We start from the raw sequence: 22,467 nt of genomic DNA, 5'->3' as shown, positions 1-22,467 counted from the left end.
TCCTGTATGACCCAATAGACCCACCCCTGGTAAATACAGGCTAGGAGGTTCTCTCCATGTTTAAAAATACCAAGATCTATGTTCTTATATGAGGGGTTATTATGGCTACTGTGGGGTTGAGGATCTCTCTCATTTTCTTCTTGTTAGCAGTTTTCTAAATTTGACCCCATAGAAAGTCCGTCTTATTATTCCATCAAGCTGTATCCACACTTTATCTGCAGTGCAAACCTCACTTTCTCAAAGTACTTCACACACCACAACACAGTACACATACACATGCTGTTCTGTAAATTCCCTTTGGCGTTGTTGAAGCATTCAGGAACAGATATCCAAACTGGGTTCTGTCGAATCACTGATGTGGAAGTTTTGTTGGAAGAAGTAGCTAAGGACTGCCATCTAATGGGCATTGAATAAAAAAGTCCCATCAAAGTTAGTAGATGTATATACCAATACTGCCCACTGGGAGGCAATGATGTAACATGTCAGTATGTGAGTACTGCGGAAAAGAACTGCAAACTGCACAATCATCCAGGTAGCACCACTATACTGCCCTACCAAGCAACAGAGCAGTAACTGCTCATAGAGTGAAACTGAGAAAAATGACTTCAAAGTTGTTTTATTGTGCAGCCAGATCAACTGTAGGCAGATCATTGGAGATGTGGTTATCTGTTGTCTTCCTATGAGGTCATTATTTTCATTCATATTGACCCTGACCTCTGATATGACCTTCGACCCTAGATGGCAGTTACTGCCTTCAGTGTCATATAGTTTGATACTTGTATCAGCAAAAAACAATAAATAATACAGAGGTCAACTGTAGACACTGCAGCCCAAAGCTCAGTGAAACCAAGGTAAACCGTAGACACTGCAGCCAAAGCTCAGTGAAACCAAGGTAAACCGTAGACACTGCAGTCCAAAGCTCAGTGAAACCAAGGTAAACTGTAGACACTGCAGCCCAAAGCTCAGTGAAACCAAGGTAAACCGTAGACACTGCAGCCCAAAGCTCAGTGAAACCAAGGTAAACCGTAGACACTGCAGCCCAAAGCTCAGTGAAACCAAGGTAAACCGTAGACACTGCAGCCAAAGCTCAGTGAAACCAAGGTAAACCGTAGACACTGGAGCACAAAGCTCAGTGAAACCAAGGTAAACCGTAGACACTGCAGCCCAAAGCTCAGTGAAACCAAGGTAAACCGTAGACACTGGAGCCCAAAGCTCAGTGAAACCAAGGTAAACTGTAGACACTGCAGCCCAAAGCTCAGTGTAACCAAGGTAAACTGTAGACACTGCAGTCCAAAGCTCAGTGAAACCAAGGTAAACTGTAGACACTGCAGTCCAAAGCTCAGTGAAACCAAGGTAAACTGTAGACACTGCAGTCCAAAGCTCAGTGAAACCAAGGTAAACTGTAGACACTGCAGTCCAAAGCTCAGTGAAGCCAAGGTAAACCGTAGACACTGGAGTCCAAAGCTCAGTGAAACCAAGGTAAACCGTAGACACTGCAGCCCAAAGCTCAGTGAAACCAAGGTAAACCGTAGACACTGGAGCACAAAGCTCAGTGAAACCAAGGTAAACCGTAGACACTGGAGTCCAAAGCTCAGTGAAACCAAGGTAAACCGTAGACACTGCAGTCCAAAGCTCAGTGAAACCAAGGTAAACCGTAGACACTGCAGCCCAAAGCTCAGTGAAACCAAGGTAAACCGTAGACACTGCAGCCAAAGCTCAGTGAAACCAAGGTAAACCGTAGACACTGCAGTCCAAAGCTCAGTGAAACCAAGGTAAACCGTAGACACTGCAGCCCAAAGCTCAGTGAAACCAAGGTAAACCGTAGACACTGCAGCCCAAAGCTCAGTGAAACCAAGGTAAACCGTAGACACTGCAGCCCAAAGCTCAGTGAAACCAAGGTAAACCGTAGACACTGCAGCCAAAGCTCAGTGAAACCAAGGTAAACCATAGACACTGGAGCACAAAGCTCAGTGAAACCAAGGTAAACCGTAGACACTGCAGCCCAAAGCTCAGTGAAACCAACGTAAACCGTAGACACTGCAGCCCAAAGCTCAGTGAAACCAAGGTAAACCGTAGACACTGCAGCCCAAAGCTCAGTGAAACCAAGGTAAACCGTAGACACTGGAGCACAAAGCTCAGTGAAACCAAGGTAAACCGTAGACACTGGAGTCCAAAGCTCAGTGAAACCAAGGTAAACCGTAGACACTGCAGTCCAAAGCTCAGTGAAACCAAGGTAAACCGTAGACACTGCAGCCCAAAGCTCAGTGTAACCAAGGTAAACTGTAGACACTGCAGTCCAAAGCTCAGTGAAACCAAGGTAAACTGTAGACACTGCAGTCCAAAGCTCAGTGAAACCAAGGTAAACTGTAGACACTGCAGTCCAAAGCTCAGTGAAACCAAGGTAAACTGTAGACACTGCAGTCCAAAGCTCAGTGAAGCCAAGGTAAACCGTAGACACTGGAGTCCAAAGCTCAGTGAAACCAAGGTAAACCGTAGACACTGCAGTCCAAAGCTCAGTGAAACCAAGGTAAACCCTAGACACTGGAGTCCAAAGCTCAGTGAAACCAAGGTAAACTGTAGACACTGCAGTCCAAAGCTCAGTGAAGCCAAGGTAAACCGTAGACACTGGAGCACAAAGCTCAGTGAAACCAAGGTAAACCGTAGACACTGAGTCCAAAGCTCAGTGAAACCAAGGTAAACCGTAGACACTGGAGCACAAAGCTCAGTGAAACCAAGGTAAACCGTAGACACTGCAGCCCAAAGCTCAGTGAAACCAAGGTAAACCGTAGACACTGCAGCCCAAAGCTCAGTGAAACCAAGGTAAACCGTAGACACTGCAGTCCAAAGCTCAGTGAAACCAAGGTAAACCGTAGACACTGGAGCACAAAGTTCAGTGAAACCAAGGTAAACCGTAGACACTGCAGTCCAAAGCTCAGTGAAACCAAGGTAAACCGTAGACACTGCAGTCCAAAGCTCAGTGAAACCAAGGTAAACCGTAGACACTGCAGCCCAAAGCTCAGTGAAACCAAGGTAAACCGTAGACACTGCAGTCCAAAGCTCAGTGAAACCAAGGTAAACCGTAGACACTGGAGCCCAAAGCTCAGTGAAACCAAGGTAAACTGTAGACACTGGAGCCCAAAGCCCAGTGAAACCAAGGTAAACTGTAGACACTGCAGTCCAAAGCTCAGTGAAACCAGGGTAAACAGTAGACACTGGAGTCCAAAGCTCAGTGAAACCAAGGTAAAAGGCACTAACTGACACGTGTGATGGCAGTTACTGCCTTTTTCTTTGGTTTCACTGTAACGTCTTGCATTTACTGAGTGGCGCAGTAGTCTAAGGCACCTCATCTCAGTGTCACTACAGACCCAGGTTCGATTCCAGGCTGTATTATATCTGGAGTACTTCTCCTGTCCTATTCGGTGTCCTTGTGAATTTAGGTGTGCATTCTCTAATTCTCTCTTTCTTTCTCTCTCTCGGAGGTCCTGAGAACTAGGACCATGCCCCAGGACTACCTGACATGATGACTCCTTGCTGTCCCCAGTCCACCTGGCAGTGCTGCTGCTCCAGTTTCAACTGTTCTGCCTCATTATTATTCGACCATGCTGGTCATTTATGAACATTTGAACATCTTGGCCATGTTCTGTTATAATCTCCACCTGGCACAGCCAGAAGAGGACTGGCCACCCCACATAGCCTGGTTCCTCTCTAGGTTTCTTCCTAGGTTTTGGCCTTTCTAGGGAGTTTTTCCTAGCCACCTTCTACACCTGTATTGCTTGCTGTTTGGGGTTTTAGGCTGGGTTTCTGTACAGCACTTTGAGATATCAGCTGATGTACGAAGGGCTATATAAATACATTTGATTTGATTTGATTTATTACAACCGGCCATGATTGGGAGTCCCGTAGGGCGGCACACAATTGACCCAGCGTTGGCCGGGGTAGGCCGTCATTGCAAGTAGGAATCTGTTATTAACTGACTTGCCGAGTTAAATAAAAAATATATAATAATAATAATAACAAAACACAATGATATATGTCCACATGATAAAGCATGTATTTAACGTCAATAACTCATTTTTGACCAAATGTACAGTTACTGCTCTTTTGCTTGGTAGGGTAGTGCAGTAGTCCTGTGTGGTTCAGTTGGTAGAGCATGGTGCTTGCAAGGCCAGGGTTGTGGGTTTGATTCCCATAGGGGACCAGTATGCTAATGAGGGACCAGTATTCTGGAACAGAGCATCTACTAAAATGGACTATATGTATAGAACAGACATTGAACGTAAAAGGCAGTGTGTCTTAAAGAAAGAACCCCTTCCTGTCTGAAATGCCTATTATTTTAACTGTCTTCACCCAAAGCCTTCTCTGCCCTGAACCCAAACCACTGATTCAGGATCAGAACAGCTCAAACCTCTCATGTTCTGCTTGCCACATCTCCGACCAGAATCGCCAGTCCTATTCCCAGGGTTTTGAAAAAGACATGTTATCGTGATGAGACTAACATGATAAGAAAACGTATGCATGCTTTGGATAAAAATGTCTTCTAAATGGCATATATTATTAGTATATTAGCAAAAGGTTAAATAAGGATTAGAGAATATAATTTCACAGCACTGAGATTCACCCTGTTTTGATTAATACAGTATACCACCATATACGTCCTCTTTAGGTCATCACACAGTTATTGTAAGTAATCCAAGCTCATAATCACATGGGCTATACGACCAAAAGTAACCATGCTTGAAACAAGTTTCGTTCAATGCAGCATAACTACGTCAAAGGTAATTGTTGTAGTATAAATTTTTGGGCATACTGAGCGTAGACCTAGTGGCATTCCAAGTGCAGAGGAAACACGTCAGGCGGGAATTTCACAAGATACTTGATACACTGTATCCAGTACTGTATCCAGCACTGTATCCAGCACTGTGTCTGTGGAACTTCTGGGTGGACCGCTGTGGAACTTCTGGGTGGACCGCGCAGGCGCTCTGGGGGCGCTCGCCTCTGAGGCCAGTGCGGCAGGAAAAGCGCAGGGGAGACGCCGCCGTGATCGAGGGAGAGGAAAAACTAAAAACAGTTATGAAGAACAATTCTGGACAAGGACAACCTTTTTCGTTTACTTATACCTTATAATTCAACTGTTCCAGCGAATAGAATTCGGGCAAATGCGCGACCCGTTTCGTAGATAGACATAGCCACGGTATGCTTGGCAACCCTGAAGATAATGTCAGGGAATCAATGGATGAAAATCCCCAAAACTACTGCAGTTGCCTGGCTGGAATTCTCGTCTCGTACTGAGAGTATCGGACATTTGGAAATAAAAACGGTGAACGTATAAGGACCACGGGAAGGAGCCACAACATATCTGAGTGTGAGGAATTATAACGGTGTCCAGTCGGTATTTGGCTTGATAACGCATTTAAAGTTTGAACGGAAAGAACAGTTTTGCTGCATCGAATTCCTTTGGACGGGATGTCATCTGCCGCCGGTAGAATTCCACGAGCTAACCGACCATCTCCCTCTCTGTAAAGGAGGCCGAGCGCGCCAGCCGTGAAGATGAGCGGTGCGTCAGATACCAAGGCGTTGAGGCGGACCTTTATCGTGCCCTCGATCAAGGCTTTTGATCACTATGACTTCACAAGGGCCAAAATATACTGTAGTTTGACATGGCTTGTGGCCAAAGCCTTCGGCTCAGGTAGGTGGCGCCCTTTTTTTTGTTTTCTGAATATTGGGGTGGAAATGTGTCAAATGTGATGCAACATTTAGACAAATTGTGTCAGTGCGCGCATCTTCAGAGGGTTTATCAGAATTAACCTCGGTATTTCCGATGGGCCAAGAGAGCATGTCTTATCTGTGTTAAGAATGTGTTATTTGGCCTCAATATAGCCTTGTTGAAACATCATCTTCACCGCGAGCGACAATTAAACATGCTAATTAGTCATTGTATTAGTCCCACCAGGACTCTCTAATTGACGGTCTGTGTCCGAGGAGAAGTGCAGGGGATGGACAGACTAACTGTTGCACGTTTGTCCAATATCTCCGGGTTTTCTGTTATGAACACGGCAGAGGACGCTGTTGCTGTTGTTGATCATGTACTTATTCTCCCATCTGCATTGATGTCTGTGGCATTTGATTGATCAGTAACTGCAGCTGGTTCCTGATGTTCACAGTAATGGCCACATGGCCATATACAGGTTGATGGAACATCTAAACAGTATTGTAATCTGGGTGGTTTGATCCCTGAATGCTGATTGTCTGAAAGCCGTGGTATATCAGACTGTATACCATGGGTATGACAAACAAATGCTTTTTACTATTCTAATTACGTTTGGTAACCAGTTTATAATAGCAAGAATTTGTTCTTAACTGACTTGCCTTGTTAAATAAATATACCTCAGGCCTTATTGGATCATTCCATGTGACTTGACAATAACACAGTTGTTACTTCACCGGGTGGTTGAAATTAGAATGTGAACAGAAAACATTTAGAGTAGCGTTTCTGGATGACAGGCAACACTTAGCCTATATTAAAATCTGCTACCAGTGTAGTTGGGGGAAGGCTTGGCCTTGGCCTTAGCCAGTAGGCAGCAGCAGCCCTACGAAGTCAGTAATTACAGCCGGCTGGCTCTGGGCTTGGAGGTTGACTGACTCCAGCTCTCTACGGAAGTTTTTTAATGAGGCTACACTCTTAACTACCATCTGCTCGGTCTGTGTATGGTAATAATGGACAGAGAGAGGGGGGGGGGGGTTATGCTGCAGCTAGCCTTGGGAGCCAAGGATTCTCACGTTCAATGGCCACACAACACTATGCTAAGCACATAGACGAGGTAGCTCCTCCTATAGTTTCCAGCATGTCATTTGTACGCTTTTCTCAAGTGTATAAAATGGTGGAAAGCCCTGTCCACTGCTCCCCTCCCCTCACTACTCTGTCATAGAGGACTGCAGGCTATTAGCATACCAGGACTGGGTTCTTTTCCTGTCCCTCCTGGTGACACACATTACTACTCCCTTCCAGCACCATGAGAACGGTGGCCCAATTCATCAACCAAGTCTTAGTTTACACACACAGCCACGTTTGGTCTAGTTACTATGGTTCTGACAGTAGTTTGACCCACGTAATGCAGACAATTCCAAAAACAATCTCTCCCATTCAAAATGCATGCTGATCACTGATGTAGATCAACTGAAATATAGCCTAGACACCGGAAAGGACTATAAGCGTGACCATAAGAGCATGTACGGACACATACACACTCACTAGATGTTTTCCTCTATTGTGACACATTTTGACCAAGGGCATCTGTGTTTTCTGCTTTCCTGTCTGGTACTGGATCCCTGACTTAGGTCCCAATGCTCTCTCTCTCTCGCTCGCCCGCTATCTCTTTCTCATCTCACTCTCTCTTTGCAACAAGATCTCACGGTCTAACTTCAGTGTTCAACGTTTGTCGGGGGGGGGGGGTCTAAACCGTTTTGTGAGCAGCTGTTGTATTTGGTGCTCTCCTCAGACCCTACTCTTCTCTCCTGTCTCTGTAACATCTGTGGTGTGTTGACGTCGTGGAGACCCAGGCTAGAGTGGCAGCATTTGTCTCAGTTACATCACAATGCAGGGGCCTCCAGGCTGGAGACTGGGCCCAATGGAAGGACCAACAGAAGATGTTTCAGCTTTACATACTGGCTCTGAGCACTAACGTTAATTAGTCTAGTAACATGTGAATTCATTAGCCACAATCAATGTGAGTGACAACATTTCTGGTATACTTTGGTCTGACTTAATTGATGTTCGTACTGCATTGGAAAATAAGTAGTCCAACATGAATTGGCATAGTGAGCAACTGAACAAAAATGTTACCTCTGAAAGCCACTGCTAAAATATATCTAGTTATTTCTCAGCGAAGTAACCCAGTGTTTTGAATCAGACATTATCAACTGCCGATATAGGCTACACAGGTTTCTAAGAAAGTAATAACTGCATAGTAACAGACAAGTAATGTTGCTGACTGGTGTACATTCTTTAATGTTCCCTCCCTGTGCTGTGCTCCAATTGGATGACTCCTGTGGTCGGCACGGTAACGGTCGATATTCCAGGTCTCGTGTTTGGACTTCCTGCGACAGCTACTTCCTGTCTATTTCCTGTTTGATGGCAGACACAAAGGAGATGGGTTTTCCTTGACGCGGCAGCGTTTGATGAACTTGTGGAAAACTAAAGCCCACTTACTCTGTGAAGGTTGTATCTGCACTCCACACTGTTAAAAAGAAGGGTGCTTTGTTGGTCATATAGAACATTTTTGAGGGCCATATGAACCAAGCCATAGAACTCCCTGTTTGGTTCTTTATAGCACCATTTCTTCTAGCAGCACTTACATGGCAAGACTCTGTTAACATTGTACAGCATAAGGTACCGTCCAGATAAAGATGTGTAGTAGACTGTTACTACTGTATTTGGCATTGGTGCTGTTTTAGGAGGCTATGTGAGGTCATAGGAGCTTTTGTCCACCCTCTCAGGGTTATGAGAGGGTGTTATAGTGGGGAGTGGGGACAGTATGGGGACTTTATAGTGAGGACAGACCGTTGTGACTAGCTGCTGAAGTGACTGGCTGTTAAGTGGTTGTTGGAATGGTAAACACCCGCCATTGTGGGAAATAGCCCACTTTCGTCTTTCTGGGTAAGAACACACTTTCGAAATTAGCTTCTGAACCCTCCTTGGAAGAAATGTAATCTGCTGATAGGGGATGAAGAGTCCTCACTTATGTCGGAAATGATACACTATAACCCTAACCCCGTTTTTTTGGTTTTACCTCCTGTAAAAATACATTGTACACGTCTGCCTTTCCTACAAGTAGGCCACAGTGTCCGCTGTACATCCCGGTTCCTTTTCGCCAGTTCACCATCCAGGCCGAGTAGCCCACGTCTTCGGAAGGGTCTGCCTGCCTAGCTCTCTGACCTCTCCATTCACTAGGCTAATAGCACTCTCGCTTTACCAAGTCGTACAGTATGATCACGATACTTAGGTGTCCCGATGCATTGCTATTCTATATGTATCACGATTTATCACGATCGAAACTTGGAGTCATAGAATCGATATAATATCGTAAAAAATGATATTGTGAATACATTGCAGAATACATTTTCCATCGGGCAAAAACAAATTAAGCCTATTGGACGGATTAAGGACTAACCTTAAACAGTCGCCCCAGCGTGAGTTTTTTTATGCGTGTAATGTCAGAATACACTCACGATTCCAAAGTGGGATTGTTATGCAAAAGGAGAGTTAACCTACGCTGCCTCAAACCAAGGCTGCCTGCTAATTATCTATAGGCTATGTTTCAACTTGTCCATTTCAAAGGATTTTTTAACAAGTTTTATTTTCTAACAACAGTTTGAATTGAGGTGTGCTCTGCCTCCTCATTAATTCACAAAGAAGAAGCCCATTTCCCTGTTGCGGACAATTTATGTTTGAGGCTTTGCTGAGCCAAACAAACTTCTCTCTTCAAGGAGAGCCTAAGCACTTCCCCAGAGTTTCCCCAGATCAAGTATGCAGGCAGTTGCACATCCCCAGTCAGAAAATAACTTTTAGCCCCCCGGTACACTTTCTGGCTGGCACCCGCATTGCCTTCAATGTTGTTTTCCTTACTAATAATAACTTTGGACGTGTGAGTTCCTATCAAAGTAAGTGCCTTATTACGTTATCATTATAGTTTCTGTATGTCGTGTTATCGTTTCTACTGTAGCACACAGTATGTATGTACAGTGCATTCGGATAGTATTCAGACCCCATGACTTTTTCCAGATTTTGTTAAGTTACAGCCTTATTCTATTTTTTTTTTTATCCTCATCAATCTACACACAATACCCCCAGAATGACAAAGCAAAAAAAGGTTTTTAGTTTTTAAAAACAAATGTATAAAAAAATAAATGAATAATAACACATTAACATAAATATTCAGACCCTTTACTTAGTACTTTGTTGAAGCACCTTTGGCAGCATTTACAGCCTTAAGTCTTCTGGGTATGATGCTACAAGCTTGGCACACCTGTATTTGGGGAGTTTCTTCCATTCTTCTCTGCAGATCCTCTCAAGCTCTGTCAGGTGGAGGGGGAGCATTTCTGCACAGCTATTTTCAGGTCTCTCCAGAGATGTTAGATCGGGTTCAAGTCCGGGCTCTGCCTGAGTCACTCAAGGACATTCAGAGACTTGTCCCGATGCCACTCCTGCGTTGTCTTGGCTGTGTGCTTAGGGTCATTGTCCTGTTAGAAGGTGAGCATTCGCCCCAGTCTGAGGTCCTGAGTGCTCTGGAGCAGGTTTTCATCAAAGATCTCTCTGTACTATTCTCCGTTTATCTTTCCCTCGATCCTAACTAGTCTCTCAGTCCCTGCCGCTGAAAAACATAATGAACATCATGAAGCTGCCACCACCATGCTTCACCATAGGGATGGTGTCAGGTTTTCTCCAGATGTGATGCTTGGCATTCAGGCCAAAGATTTCAATCTTGGTTTCATCAGACCAGATAATCTTGTTTCTCATGGTCTGAGAGTAATTTAGGTGCCTTTTGGCAAACTCCAAGCAGGCTGTCATGTGCGTTTTACTGAGGAGTGGCTTCCGTCTGGCCACTCTACCATAAAGGCCTGATTGGTGGTGCTGTAGAGATAGTTGTCCTTCTGGAAGGTTCTCCCATCTCCACAGAGGAACACTGGAGCTCTGTCAGAGTGGCCATGAGGTTCTTGGTTGCCTCCCTGACCAAGGCTCTTCTTCCCATATTGCATAGTTTGGCTGGGCGTCCGGTTCTAGGACGAGTCTCGGTGGTTCCAAACTTCTTCCATTTCAGAATGATGGAGTCCCCTGTGTTCTTAGAGACCTTCAATGCTGCAGAAAGGTTTTGGTACCCTTCCCCAGATCTGTGCCTCGACACAATCCTGTCTCGGAGCTCTACGGACAATTCCTTCGACCTTGGTTTTTGCTCTGACATGCACTGTCAACTGTGGGACTTATATAGACAGGTGTGTGCCTTTCCAAATCATGTCCAATCAATTGAATTTACCACAGGTGGACTTCAATCAAGTTGTAGAAAACATCTCAAGGATGATCAATGGAAACAGGATGCACCTGAGCTCAATTTCGAGTCTCATAGCAAAGGGTCTGAATACTTATGTAAATAAGGCATCTCCGATTTAAAAAAATATATATATAATCACAAAAATGTCTGAACTTGTTTTCGCTTAGTCATTATGGGATATTGTGGCAGATTGATGAGGATAAAAACTGATTGAATCTATTTTAGAATAAAGCTGGAATGTAACAAAATGTGGAAAAAGTCAAGGGGTCTGAATACTTTCTCTGAATGCACTGTATGGAGCATAATGTATTTACTGTTTTATTCGCATGTTTTCGATTGTAATGATGTGTGTAAAATATATTTTGTAAGGTTATACTGATTATGATGAGCTAAAGCTAAGCTAAATGCCAGCTATGTGTGGCGCCATGTTTGTTGACGTCATACAATGCATTCTGGTTGTCACGTAAACGTGTCAGACCAAAGATGTTATAGCAAACAAAGTGAAGGGATGGTTCAATCGACTGACTTAGATTGTAACTATCATTACTCGGGGTTGCCAGCTCAGACCCCCGTATCAGGGGTTTTATTTAGCTTATAAACTTCCGCTGTGTTTGCCCCCCATCACAGTAATATTTCCTGCATCATTACCCCCCACGATACCTTCCCCCATTTCTACCCCCCATGGACTTGAAATCCCCCACAAATGCATTTACCCCCCCCCCCCTCTCCAAGCCCACCTAAAATAGTTTCAACCAAATCTGGCAACCCTGTTTAGCTTTCGCGCTAACGGTTAGGCTAGGCAGTAGGCTTGTATTTGGTGTGATGATCTGCGAGGTGGTAGCATTTTATTAGCTTTGTGATTAGTCAAAAACTGTAAATTACTAGTTAAGTTAAGCGCTCCGGTTATTGTATATACTGTAACAAGTACATAGTACATTGTAAAATGCTGAAAAGTGGCCAAACTAAGTTCACATTTTTCGGGCAATGGGCACAGCCATCTTTTACTCTTGTTTATTTGCGTTTTATAGTGAATGGAATTCTGGGATTAGGGAGTTATCGCTTGTCAAACATAAACAAACATGGCTGTCATCATAAAGAATGTAGCTGTTGTTAGCTTAGCTGACACGCGTCTCTTTTCTGAACAATAAAATGTGAAATTGAGAAATAAAGTTGTAAAGACCGTACAAACAATTGTTTAGGTGCTTTTCAGACAACAATGCTGTTTAGACACGTTTGTTACATCAAATGTTCTGTTACTACTGTTCTTCTACACCTGCATTGCTTGCTGTTTGGGGTTTTAGGCTGGGTTTCTGTACAGCACTTTGAGATATCAGCTGATGTACGAAGGGCTATATAAATACATTTGATTTGATTTGATTTACTGTTTCAATCACATATTTGCGATGGTACGCTGTAGGGATCACAAATAAGTAATCATACACGTTTAAGATGCCTGCCCTGTCTCCTGTTTCCCCCTGTTTGTGCCTGTGATTCACAGCCATGGCGAGGGGAAATGACCTCACGCACACTAGGTATGCACACACACGAACACACCACAAACGCCCTCATTACCTCATACGCACCCTTTCAACTAGGGATGGTGGGAAATCGATACAGTTACAGACAATATTATATCGATTAGTCAAAAAATTATAATAACATATATATATATATATTTTTTTCTTCTCGCTAGGTAGCGTTAGCTAGCGCTAGTTGGCTGTACCTGTGTCAAAATGCTGGTATTTTTCATCCTATAGCTCATTCTTCGTCTTTTTAACGTGGAACTGACAGAGTTTTAATTACTTTGCAGTTATGAAAGAAACAGATAGTCATAATATCAGTAAAACATATCAAATTCCAAAGTTATGCAACAAAACCAACATTATAAGAGGTTTTAAAAACATATGTTCTATGTGACTCAACATTCCATGGTGTACACAAAGCCATTGTTGCCAGAGTAGATGGATGCATGACTGATATAATTCACCAATACATTTCTTGGTAGTCCAAAAAACATTGCTATGAGGTTGTAAATCACAGCTGGCCTGGTACATTGTTGCTGCCTCCATTCAGGATGCACTGTTTCAGTGTCAATGGCTCAATATTTTGGACAAAAAGGATTAACTAAGACTGGAAATGTCAATACAAGGGCAAAGATCACAAGTCAGTCATAGCGTAGCTAATAGGCTAGCGCATCTATTTATGTAGCAATCTAAAAACATGCACCCTAACGTTAGCTAGCTAGCTGCTAGGAGGATGTCATTGGAGTGGGTGAGTGACTGACTTTTTCCCCTAATATTGTTTTTTGGTGGCTATACTTTACACAGCTAGAGATGCAGGTGTCATTTGGTTAGCTAGCAAGAACCTGAACGAGAACATGTAAACACACAGTCCAGTTCAAAGTGAATGATGACAGGCCCTACTGCCTGTAAACACACAGTCCAGTTCAAAGTGAATGATGGCAGGCCCTACTGCCTGTAAACACACAGTCCAGTTTAAAGTGAATGATGGCAGGCCCTACTGCCTGTAAACACACAGTCCAGTTCAAAGTGAATGATGGCAGGCCCTACTGCCTGTAAACACACAGTCCAGTTCATAGTGAATGATGGCAGGCCCTACTGCCTGTAAACACACAGTCCAGTTTAAAGTGAATGATGGCAGGCCCTACTGCCTGTAAACACACAGTCCAGTTCATAGTGAATGATGGCAGGGCCTACTGCCTGTAAACACACAGTACAGTTCAAAGTGAATGATGGCAGGGCCTACTGCCTGTAAACACACAGTCCAGTTCATAGTGAATGACGGCAGGCCCTACTGCCTGTAAACACACAGTCCAGTTCAAAGTGAATGATGACAGGCCCTACTGCCTGTAAACACACAGTCCAGTTCAAAGTGAATGATGACAGGCCCTACTGCCTGTAAACACACAGTCCAGTTCAAAGTGAATGATGACAGGCCCTACTGCCTGTAAACACACAGTCCAGTTCAAAGTGAATGATGACAGGTCCTACTGCCTGTAAACACACAGTCCAGTTCAAAGTGAATGACGGCAGGGCCTACTGCCTGTAAAAACACACAGTCCAGTTCAAAGTGAATGATGGCAGGCCCTACTGCCTGTAAACACACAGTCCAGTTCATAGTGAATGATGACAGGTCCTACTGCCTGTAAACACACAGTCCAGTTCAAAGTGAATGATGGCAGACCCTACTGCCTGTAAACACACAGTCCAGTTCATAGTGAATGATGGCAGATCCTACTGCCTGTAAACACACAGTCCAGTTCAAAGTGAATGATGGCAGGCCCTACTGCCTGTAAACACACAGTCCAGTTCAAAGTGAATGATGGCAGGCCTGTGTGGCAAATAAAGGCCTACTGTATCTCTGACTGGCTTTGGTGCACCGGTCTGCATCGACTCTGGTCCTGGACAAGACAGATGGTTCAGGTTTTATTTAATGCAGTTAATTGTCCAAACGCACAGCTGCTTTCCCATTCTGTATTGCTATAGAGTTTTCACAAATGCCTTAGTACAGTATACGTCATTCCCAAACATTCTAAGAATTGATGAAAATGTCTAAATACTTGCTTGACAGAAAATGTTTTTAAAAGTCATATTCTTCCTGGGGGTGTATATATATGAATTAAATAATCATATTTAATGGAGCTACAATGCTGTCTGTTTCACTTTAAATAGTGAGAATGTTTTCAGCACTTTTATTTCCATGACTGATCAAAACAAATGTTCTCTGCAGAAAATGTGTCTCTCAGCAAGACAATATGTTTGGAATGTGAAATCGCAATAAAATTGCAGTATCGAATCGTAATACATATAGAGTCGTGAGAATCGCAATACATATTGTATCGGCACCCAAGTATGGTAATAAAATCGCATGGTGAGGTCCCTGGCAATTCCCAGCCCAACTTTCAACCCCTTCCGTCCCTTTTTCAGCCTCAAAAACACTCTCGGGACCCCTTGACACATCATGTGATGGCACACACCAGAGAAGAGCAGAAAGTGGTGTACTCTTTGCCCCTGAGTGCAGACAAGTCTGGTGTGTGTGTGTGTGTGTGTGTGTGTGTGTGTGTGTGTGTGTGTGTGCATCTGGCTATTTTGAAGATAAAGATAAAGTAAATCAGATTTAGCATGTGAGTCAACAGACAAAGAATAGCCTCTCTCTCTCTGTCTCACACACACACACACACACCATTCCTGTACCATACCGGTGTATACGGTGTTACCGTCAGTGCACACAAAGGGCGCTATTTCTTTACAAATGTAACAAATAAATCGAATAAAAAAACTCAATCTTGATCCAGGAGGAGATTGATTGTCTCTGCTGTAAGCAAGAAGCCACTTAGCTAGTAAGTTTGCAAATGAGATGTGTAGCTAGAGCCCTCTGCTGGAGATAAATGATATACCGCCCAAGCCTAATGTATATACACACACACACACACACACACTCTTAAGCACGCCGTCAATGGAGAAGGTCTAAGATCCGTGTGTGAGAGAAGCATGTGTGCAATGGGAGAGTGGGGCTCGCACAGGCACGCCTGTTGCCATCACGGTGGACTCATTCTGCAGGGGCCAGTACAGTCATGTCAGTTATTGTTTCACCAAAGTAACCTGTTTCCCCTCTCTCCACGGACAGCCCAAAATGAGCTGACTATAATGTTACTTATGTAGCCCACCCATCCTCACGTCCTCCCAGAGAAACTCTGTTTATCATATGTCCACACTAACCCGTAGCTAGAACTGGGCGACATGGACAAAAATCCATATCGAGATAAATTGCCTGAATTGATACGATAGCAATAAATAGAATGAGAAGTTTACAAGGTTAATGTGCACCACAGTTTTAAAAAAGTGTCCTTTAAACTACTACTACTAGTCTGATGGTTGTAGCAATGAATTGTCCCATTAACAATCACCCATATTAGCAAACTTATTTCAAACTCGACATTTCTCTAGTATAGGCTACTTATCGTAATGCCTGTGATAAGTGATTGGTATGGTGGTGATAATGTGTTGATAATTTGGGGTTTATCGTCCCAGCTCTACCTGTACCCGATCCCTCCACAGACACATCCCCAGATGACAGTTATCATATCCCAAACTAATCCGGCCCCCTCTTTCAGAGAAAATATGTTCATCGTATCACCACACTAACCTCTTCTCTCCCTTCACAGATGCGGTCCCGGAGGAGCTGGTGGACCCTTTCTACAGGGACCAGTACAGTCAGGAGCACCTGAAGCCCCCGGTGGCATGCCTGCTGCTGTCTGCAGAACTCTACTGCCGGGCGGGGAGCCTCATCCTCCGCAGCGATGCCGTCAAACCTCTGCTGGGACACAACGCCATCATCCAGGCCCTGGCACAGAAGGGACTGTACGTCACTGACCAGGACCGACTGGTCACAGAGAGGGACCTGACCGGCACACCCATACACATGGTGAGGATGAAGAGCGGTCTGGACACACACACACACACACATACACATTTACACACACACACACACATACATACACATACACACATACATACACATACGCACGCACATACACACAAACACACTTACACACACACTTATACACACACACACATACACACACGCACGCACGCACGCACGCACGCACGCACGCACGCACGCACGCACGCACGCACGCACGCACACACACACACACACACACACACACACACACACACACACACACACACATACAGACATACAGATTGTAAAGAGTAATATTAGGGTTTGGTTGGGTTTTGTTGGGTCTCATCCCATTTTAATCTCTCTACGTTCGCTTCCTTCTCCTTCTCTCTTTTTACTCACTCACTCTCTCACTCACTCACTCACTCACTCACTCACTCACTCACTCACTCACTCACTCACTCACTCACTCACCCTCTGTCTCTTTGTGTGTGCTCTAAGGTAGGGCTCTGTGAGTACAGTATTCTCAAAAAACAAGCCTAATGACAGGTTTCCAAGATAAACCACTTACAGACAGACAGACAGGCGGTACTGTTATGTCACACAGTACAAGGTAAAAATGCCTTTCTTCTGAAAAGTAGTTTTGATGTGCAAAGGAAAGGCTTAAAAGTCAGCCCTTTTAAATCTACAGTCCTTTTCAATTGATCATCCGTTGAAGAATGTATTATAGCTAGATATGAGGGGAATGCCGTGAGCTTCCCGAGAGGGAATGCGTCAACAGTTACGAAATAGTTATTCTAATCCAATACTGTGTGGCTGAGGATCATGAGTTCAGAGACTGAACATAGCTGCTGACGAAATGGGAACCTGCGTTGCAGTTCTCTCTCTCTCTCTGTCTCTGTCGCTCTCTTTCTGGGAGAATTGGAATTGCCCTATCTGCTGTGGCACACAGACTCTTTCCTTCCCTAATCTCGCTCTCCTTCCCTCCATATCTCATCATCAGTTATTTCTGTCCTTCTCAATCTCTCTTCTTTTCTTTATCTCTTCAACAGCACTTTCTTGCTCCCTCCCTTGGTCTTTCATTCTTTCTCTCTCTTTTCCTCGGTCTCTCTCTCCCCCGTCTTTCTCTCCCCCCTCCCTCTCTCTGGCCGTGTCTAGACTTGACAGTTAATGCAGTTTTTGTATTATGATCATGAAGGTCTGATCATGGAATTTCAAATACATCATGTGTCTACACCCATTTTTTGTGACCCCACCCAAAATGACACAAATTGTTATAAAAATAAATTACATCAACAAATAACCTTAAATGTATTTAATTTGAGTCTGTTGTCGAAAAGAAAAGAAACCAATAAATACATTTACTCAATCAAAATGTTTTTTTCAAGTTATCTTTCTCCAAACGTTTGTATATTGGTCCCATACAATAATCAGTCATCTTTTAAAAAGTATCAATAGTTTAACAACTTGATGGCAGTAGCTAACTACTGTAGCTAACTAGGGTTGGGCGATGTCATCCTTTGTCCTATCATGATTAAGTACCCATAAAACATTGTGATATATTTTGCGCTGCTTTGGTGAAAATCTTAGCTCTGTCTACATTGTTCTCTTGCATTCTGTACATTGTTTATAACCAGTCGCGACCAGTCATTCAGAGCATGTTTTGAGACCCACCTTTCTAGCAACAAATACAAATATTTTTTTTGCAGGGATGCCTGTTTTGCATGTTATTTTGTCATTCATACGTGTCACATATCAGTTTGCAAACATATTTTACAAAATTTTAGTTAATTAAGTCGCATACAAACGTTGTCTCTTTTTTGCTTTCTTGCATAAGGCGGCTCAAAAATGCAGGTGTTTCAGCCTACTGCAGCTCAGTCCTTTCTGTGGTGGTGGGGCAGCCAGTGGAAAAGACAGAGCGTAGGGGTTGGTAATGTTCTCTAGTTGCGCCATGATTGGCTCAGTATTCTGTCACTCATGGGGACACTACGTCACCTCCAAATCTAAGGGTAGAGCTCGAAAATGCAAACCCCTTGGGTGCTGCCATAGAGTTACATTAGGAGTGCCTATCCAAGATGGCTCAAGGTCATTGGCCACAGATAAAATTACATTAAATCACATTATATCTACAGCAGCTTTCATTGAACTGATCATGTCAACGTCATACTTTCAAAATCTTAGCTAGCATGCAAGCAGTTATCATCCTGAATCAAGTCGACAATCTACTGGCAAATCCTTCTCATATGAAGAGAAATTATAGATAAAACGTATCGGTCCTCATCGGCCATTGGACAAACATTACACAAAAAGTTGGAAGTCGCAAATTCAACAATGAGTGGTTTTGAAGGAATCAGTGGCAATCACTAGACTGCTATTCATTGGAGTGAGTGTGTGGTCCCAATTCTGGGTTAAAGCGTTTCAAAGATTAACATTCAACATTGGCCATGGTGTCAAGCCATCATGATTTATGCCGCGCTCAAAACAACTGGAAACTCAGAACTGGGAAATCTGATTTCAATGGGTTCAAGACAACTGGGAACCTGGGAAAAAATGAGCTCCGACTGGGAAAATACATTTTGAACGGTCATCCAACTCGGAATTGCAAGTCGGGAACTTGGGCCTCTTTCTAGAGCTCCGACCTGAAGAACCCTGACGTCATCATGATTCGACCTTGTACAGTGCCTTGCGAAAGTATTCGGCCCCCTTGAACTTTGCGACCTTTTGCCACATTTCAGGCTTCAAACATAAAGATATAAAACTGTATTTTTTTGTGAAGAATCAACAACAAGTGGGACACAATCATGAAGTGGAACGACATTTATTGGATATTTCAAACTTTTTTAACAAATCAAAAACTGAAAAATTGGGCGTGCAATATTATTCAGCCCCCTTAAGTTAATACTTTGTAGCGCCACCTTTTGCTGCGATTACAGCTGTAAGTCGCTTGGGGTATGTCTCTATCAGTTTTGCACATCGAGAGACTGACATTTTTTCCCATTCCTCCTTGCAAAACAGCTCGAGCTCAGTGAGGTTGGATGGAGAGCATTTGTGAACAGCAGTTTTCAGTTCTTTCCACAGATTCTCGATTGGATTCAGGTCTGGACTTTGACTTGGCCATTCTAACACCAGGATATGTTTATTTTTGAACCATTCCATTGTAGATTTTGCTTTATGTTTTGGATCATTGTCTTGTTGGAAAACAAATCTCCGGATATCTTGGATATCTTTAAGAAATGGCTTTCTTCTTGCCACTCTTCCATAAAGGCCAGATTGTTGTCCTATGGACAGAGTCTCCCACCTCAGCTGTAGATCTCTGCAGTTCATCCAGAGTGATCATGGGCCTCTTGGCTGCATCTCTGATCAGTCTTCTCCTTGTATGAGCTGAAAGTTTAGAGGGACGGCCAGGTCTTGGTAGATTTGCAGTGGTCTGATACTCCTTCCATTTCAATATTATCGCTTGCACAGTGCTCCTTGGGATGTTTAAAAATATGTTTAAATCTTTTTGTATCCAAATCTGGCTTTAAACTTCTTCACAACAGTATCTCGGACCTGCCTGGTGTGTTCCTTGTTCTTCATGATGCTCTCTGCGCTTTTAACGGACCTCTGAGACTATCACAGTGCAGGTGCATTCATACGGAGACTTGATTACACACAGGTGGATTGTATTTATCATCATTAGTCATTTAGGTCAACATTGGATCATTCAGAGATCCTCACTGAACTTCTGGAGAGAGTTTGCTGCACTGAAAGTAAAGGGGCTGAATAATTTTGCACGCCCAATTTTTCAGTTTTTGATTTGTTAAAAAAGTTTGAAATATCCAATAAATGTCATTCCACTTCATGATTGTGTCCCACTTGTTGTTGATTCTTCACAAAAAAATACAGTTTTATATCTTTATGTTTGAAGCCTGAAATGTGGCAAAAGTTCGCAAAGTTCAAGGGGGCCGAATACTTTCGCAAGGCACTGTATTTCTCCAAGTTGCCAGTTGTCTTGAAAGCACCATAAATCCAGAGAATGCCAGTTTGATGACAAAAAGTTTGATGACAAAATTTGCCCACGAAGGACTGCCACGCCACCTTTCTGTTCAAGTGAGTACAGCACAACAAGGTGAGCCCAAAAATGTAAAGTATGCTGTTGCATAAATGATGTAATATGCCAGGGATATATGTAAACTGTAGCTAAGAAAGTAATACTGTATGTTGTGTGTTGTTCACAGTAATATACAGTAATACAGTATTACAGAACATACAGCTGTTCACCTCCTAATAATCTCACCCTAATCATTTGGTCCCGTTTCCTTGTCTGCTTATATGCCCCTTTTATTAATCCTACAGTTCTGACTTGGTGTACAGGGAGAATACTGTAAGAATAGCCCATGTTCTGAATTCTGTTGCTGTAACTTTTCAAAAGGACTGAACAAATAGTTATATTGACTACGTCCGTCCTAGCTCGCTTAATCGAAATTATGGATTGCCTCTTATCTGCTCATCGTTCCCTTATGCCATAGTTTGTACATCGCAATTGTCAGTAGAAACCACATTTGTTTAAACAAGTCAGCCATATAAGCTATGTGGCAGTGGTATGGTGTTGGGACTGCTGTTGGGACTCTGCTGCTTTATGTAGGCCCTAACAGTGTGTGGTAAGGTGTTGGGACTCTGCTGTTTTATCTAGGCCCTAACAGTGTGTGGTAAGGTGTTGGGACTCTGCTGTTTTATCTAGGCCCTAACAGTGTGTGGTAAGGTGTTGGGACTCTGCTGTTTTATCTAGGCCCTAACAGTGTGTGGTAAGGTGTTGGGACTCTGCTGTTTTATCTAGGCCCTAACAGTGTGTGGTAAGGTGTTGGGACTCTGCTGTTTTATCTAGGCCCTAACAGTGTGTGGTAAGGTGTTGGGACTCTGCTGTTTTATCTAGGCCCTAACAGTGTGTGGTAAGGTGTTGGGACTCTGCTGTTTTATCTAGGCCCTAACAGTGTGTGGTAAGGTGTTGGGACTCTGCTGTTTTATCTAGGCCCTAACAGTGTGTGGTAAGGTGTTGGGACTCTGCTGTTTTATCTAGGCCCTAACAGTGTGTGGTAAGGTGTTGGGACTCTGCTGTTTTATCTAGGCCCTAACAGTGTGTGGTAAGGTGTTGGGACTCTGCTGTTTTATCTAGGCCCTAAAAAAATGTTTTTTTGTTTGCCCCACCAAGATTTACATTCTAAAATTGCCACTGTTTATAACATATTTATTGAAATAGGTTATGCAGGCTATAGCGAAGAAATAGCCCACTTGTCATGGCCTTGCTGTGGGCTGCCCAGTCAGCTCTTTACTGTGTGGTGCCAGTCAACGATGGCTGTCAATCATCTTCGATATCCTATACTATCGTTATATTGCCCAACCGTATAGCTAACTAGCCAGCTAACCTACTTATGTAGCTAGCCAGCAAGCTAACAAGCAAAGCTAAAGGGATTGCAAATGGATTAGCATAACTCTATTTTTCTAACTATTAGCTAGATGGCTAGCTTTTATGAGGCCAGCAAACACGTTCCCCACACGCTAGTTGGAATTTCCTCCCACGTTTTAATAAAAAGGTACCTCCTGGTCCCAAAACACATGTTTTCCCGGAGACTTGTCGGCGGAGTACTGATGACTTCGCCCACTGTATGACCTTTTGGTAGCTTAATTGCATCAAGACTGAGGAGAAATTTGCACACAATGCGTACCTGACCACCTTCTGTGGTGGTCAGCCGAATGTGAACACAATCAGACCACAAAGCAACCTTTGTGCGTCTAGACCCGTCTTTTCAATGCGATCTTCATATTCTGATAGCAGAAGTCGCATTTAAGTGTCAAGTGTAGACACGGCCTCTGTCTCTAACACACATGTCTAGAGGATAACACAAAGTCACTAGTTCACTATGTTGAGGATTTGATCAATTGAAGTAGTCGCTCAAGTGTGATGAGGGGGCGAGATGGAGGGGGGACTCTTAGTTTGACCTATTCCTATGGTATCCAAGGACAG

General features: G+C 43.5%; 1 protein-coding gene across 2 annotated transcripts in view; it reads left to right on the top strand.

Annotated features, from left to right (window-relative positions):
* The first annotated feature begins 4,994 nt into the window (after positions 1-4,994).
* The window catches only part of camsap2b (calmodulin regulated spectrin-associated protein family, member 2b), a 65,611-nt gene continuing 48,138 nt past the window's right edge, over positions 4,995-22,467 (top strand). For both annotated transcript variants that reach the window (XM_031806433.1, XM_031806434.1), the window contains exons 1-2: positions 4,995-5,686; positions 16,228-16,487. In XM_031806433.1, the coding sequence (XP_031662293.1) occupies positions 5,548-5,686; positions 16,228-16,487 (399 nt within the window). In that variant the 5' untranslated portion in view covers positions 4,995-5,547. The remainder of the gene's footprint in view (positions 5,687-16,227; positions 16,488-22,467) is intronic.

This window comes from Oncorhynchus kisutch, linkage group LG27 (assembly GCF_002021735.2).
Source record: "Oncorhynchus kisutch isolate 150728-3 linkage group LG27, Okis_V2, whole genome shotgun sequence".
NCBI classification, from domain to species: Eukaryota; Metazoa; Chordata; class Actinopteri; order Salmoniformes; family Salmonidae; genus Oncorhynchus; species Oncorhynchus kisutch.
Note: the sequence above shows the minus strand (reverse complement) of the source record. Positions and strands in the feature narration are given on the sequence as shown.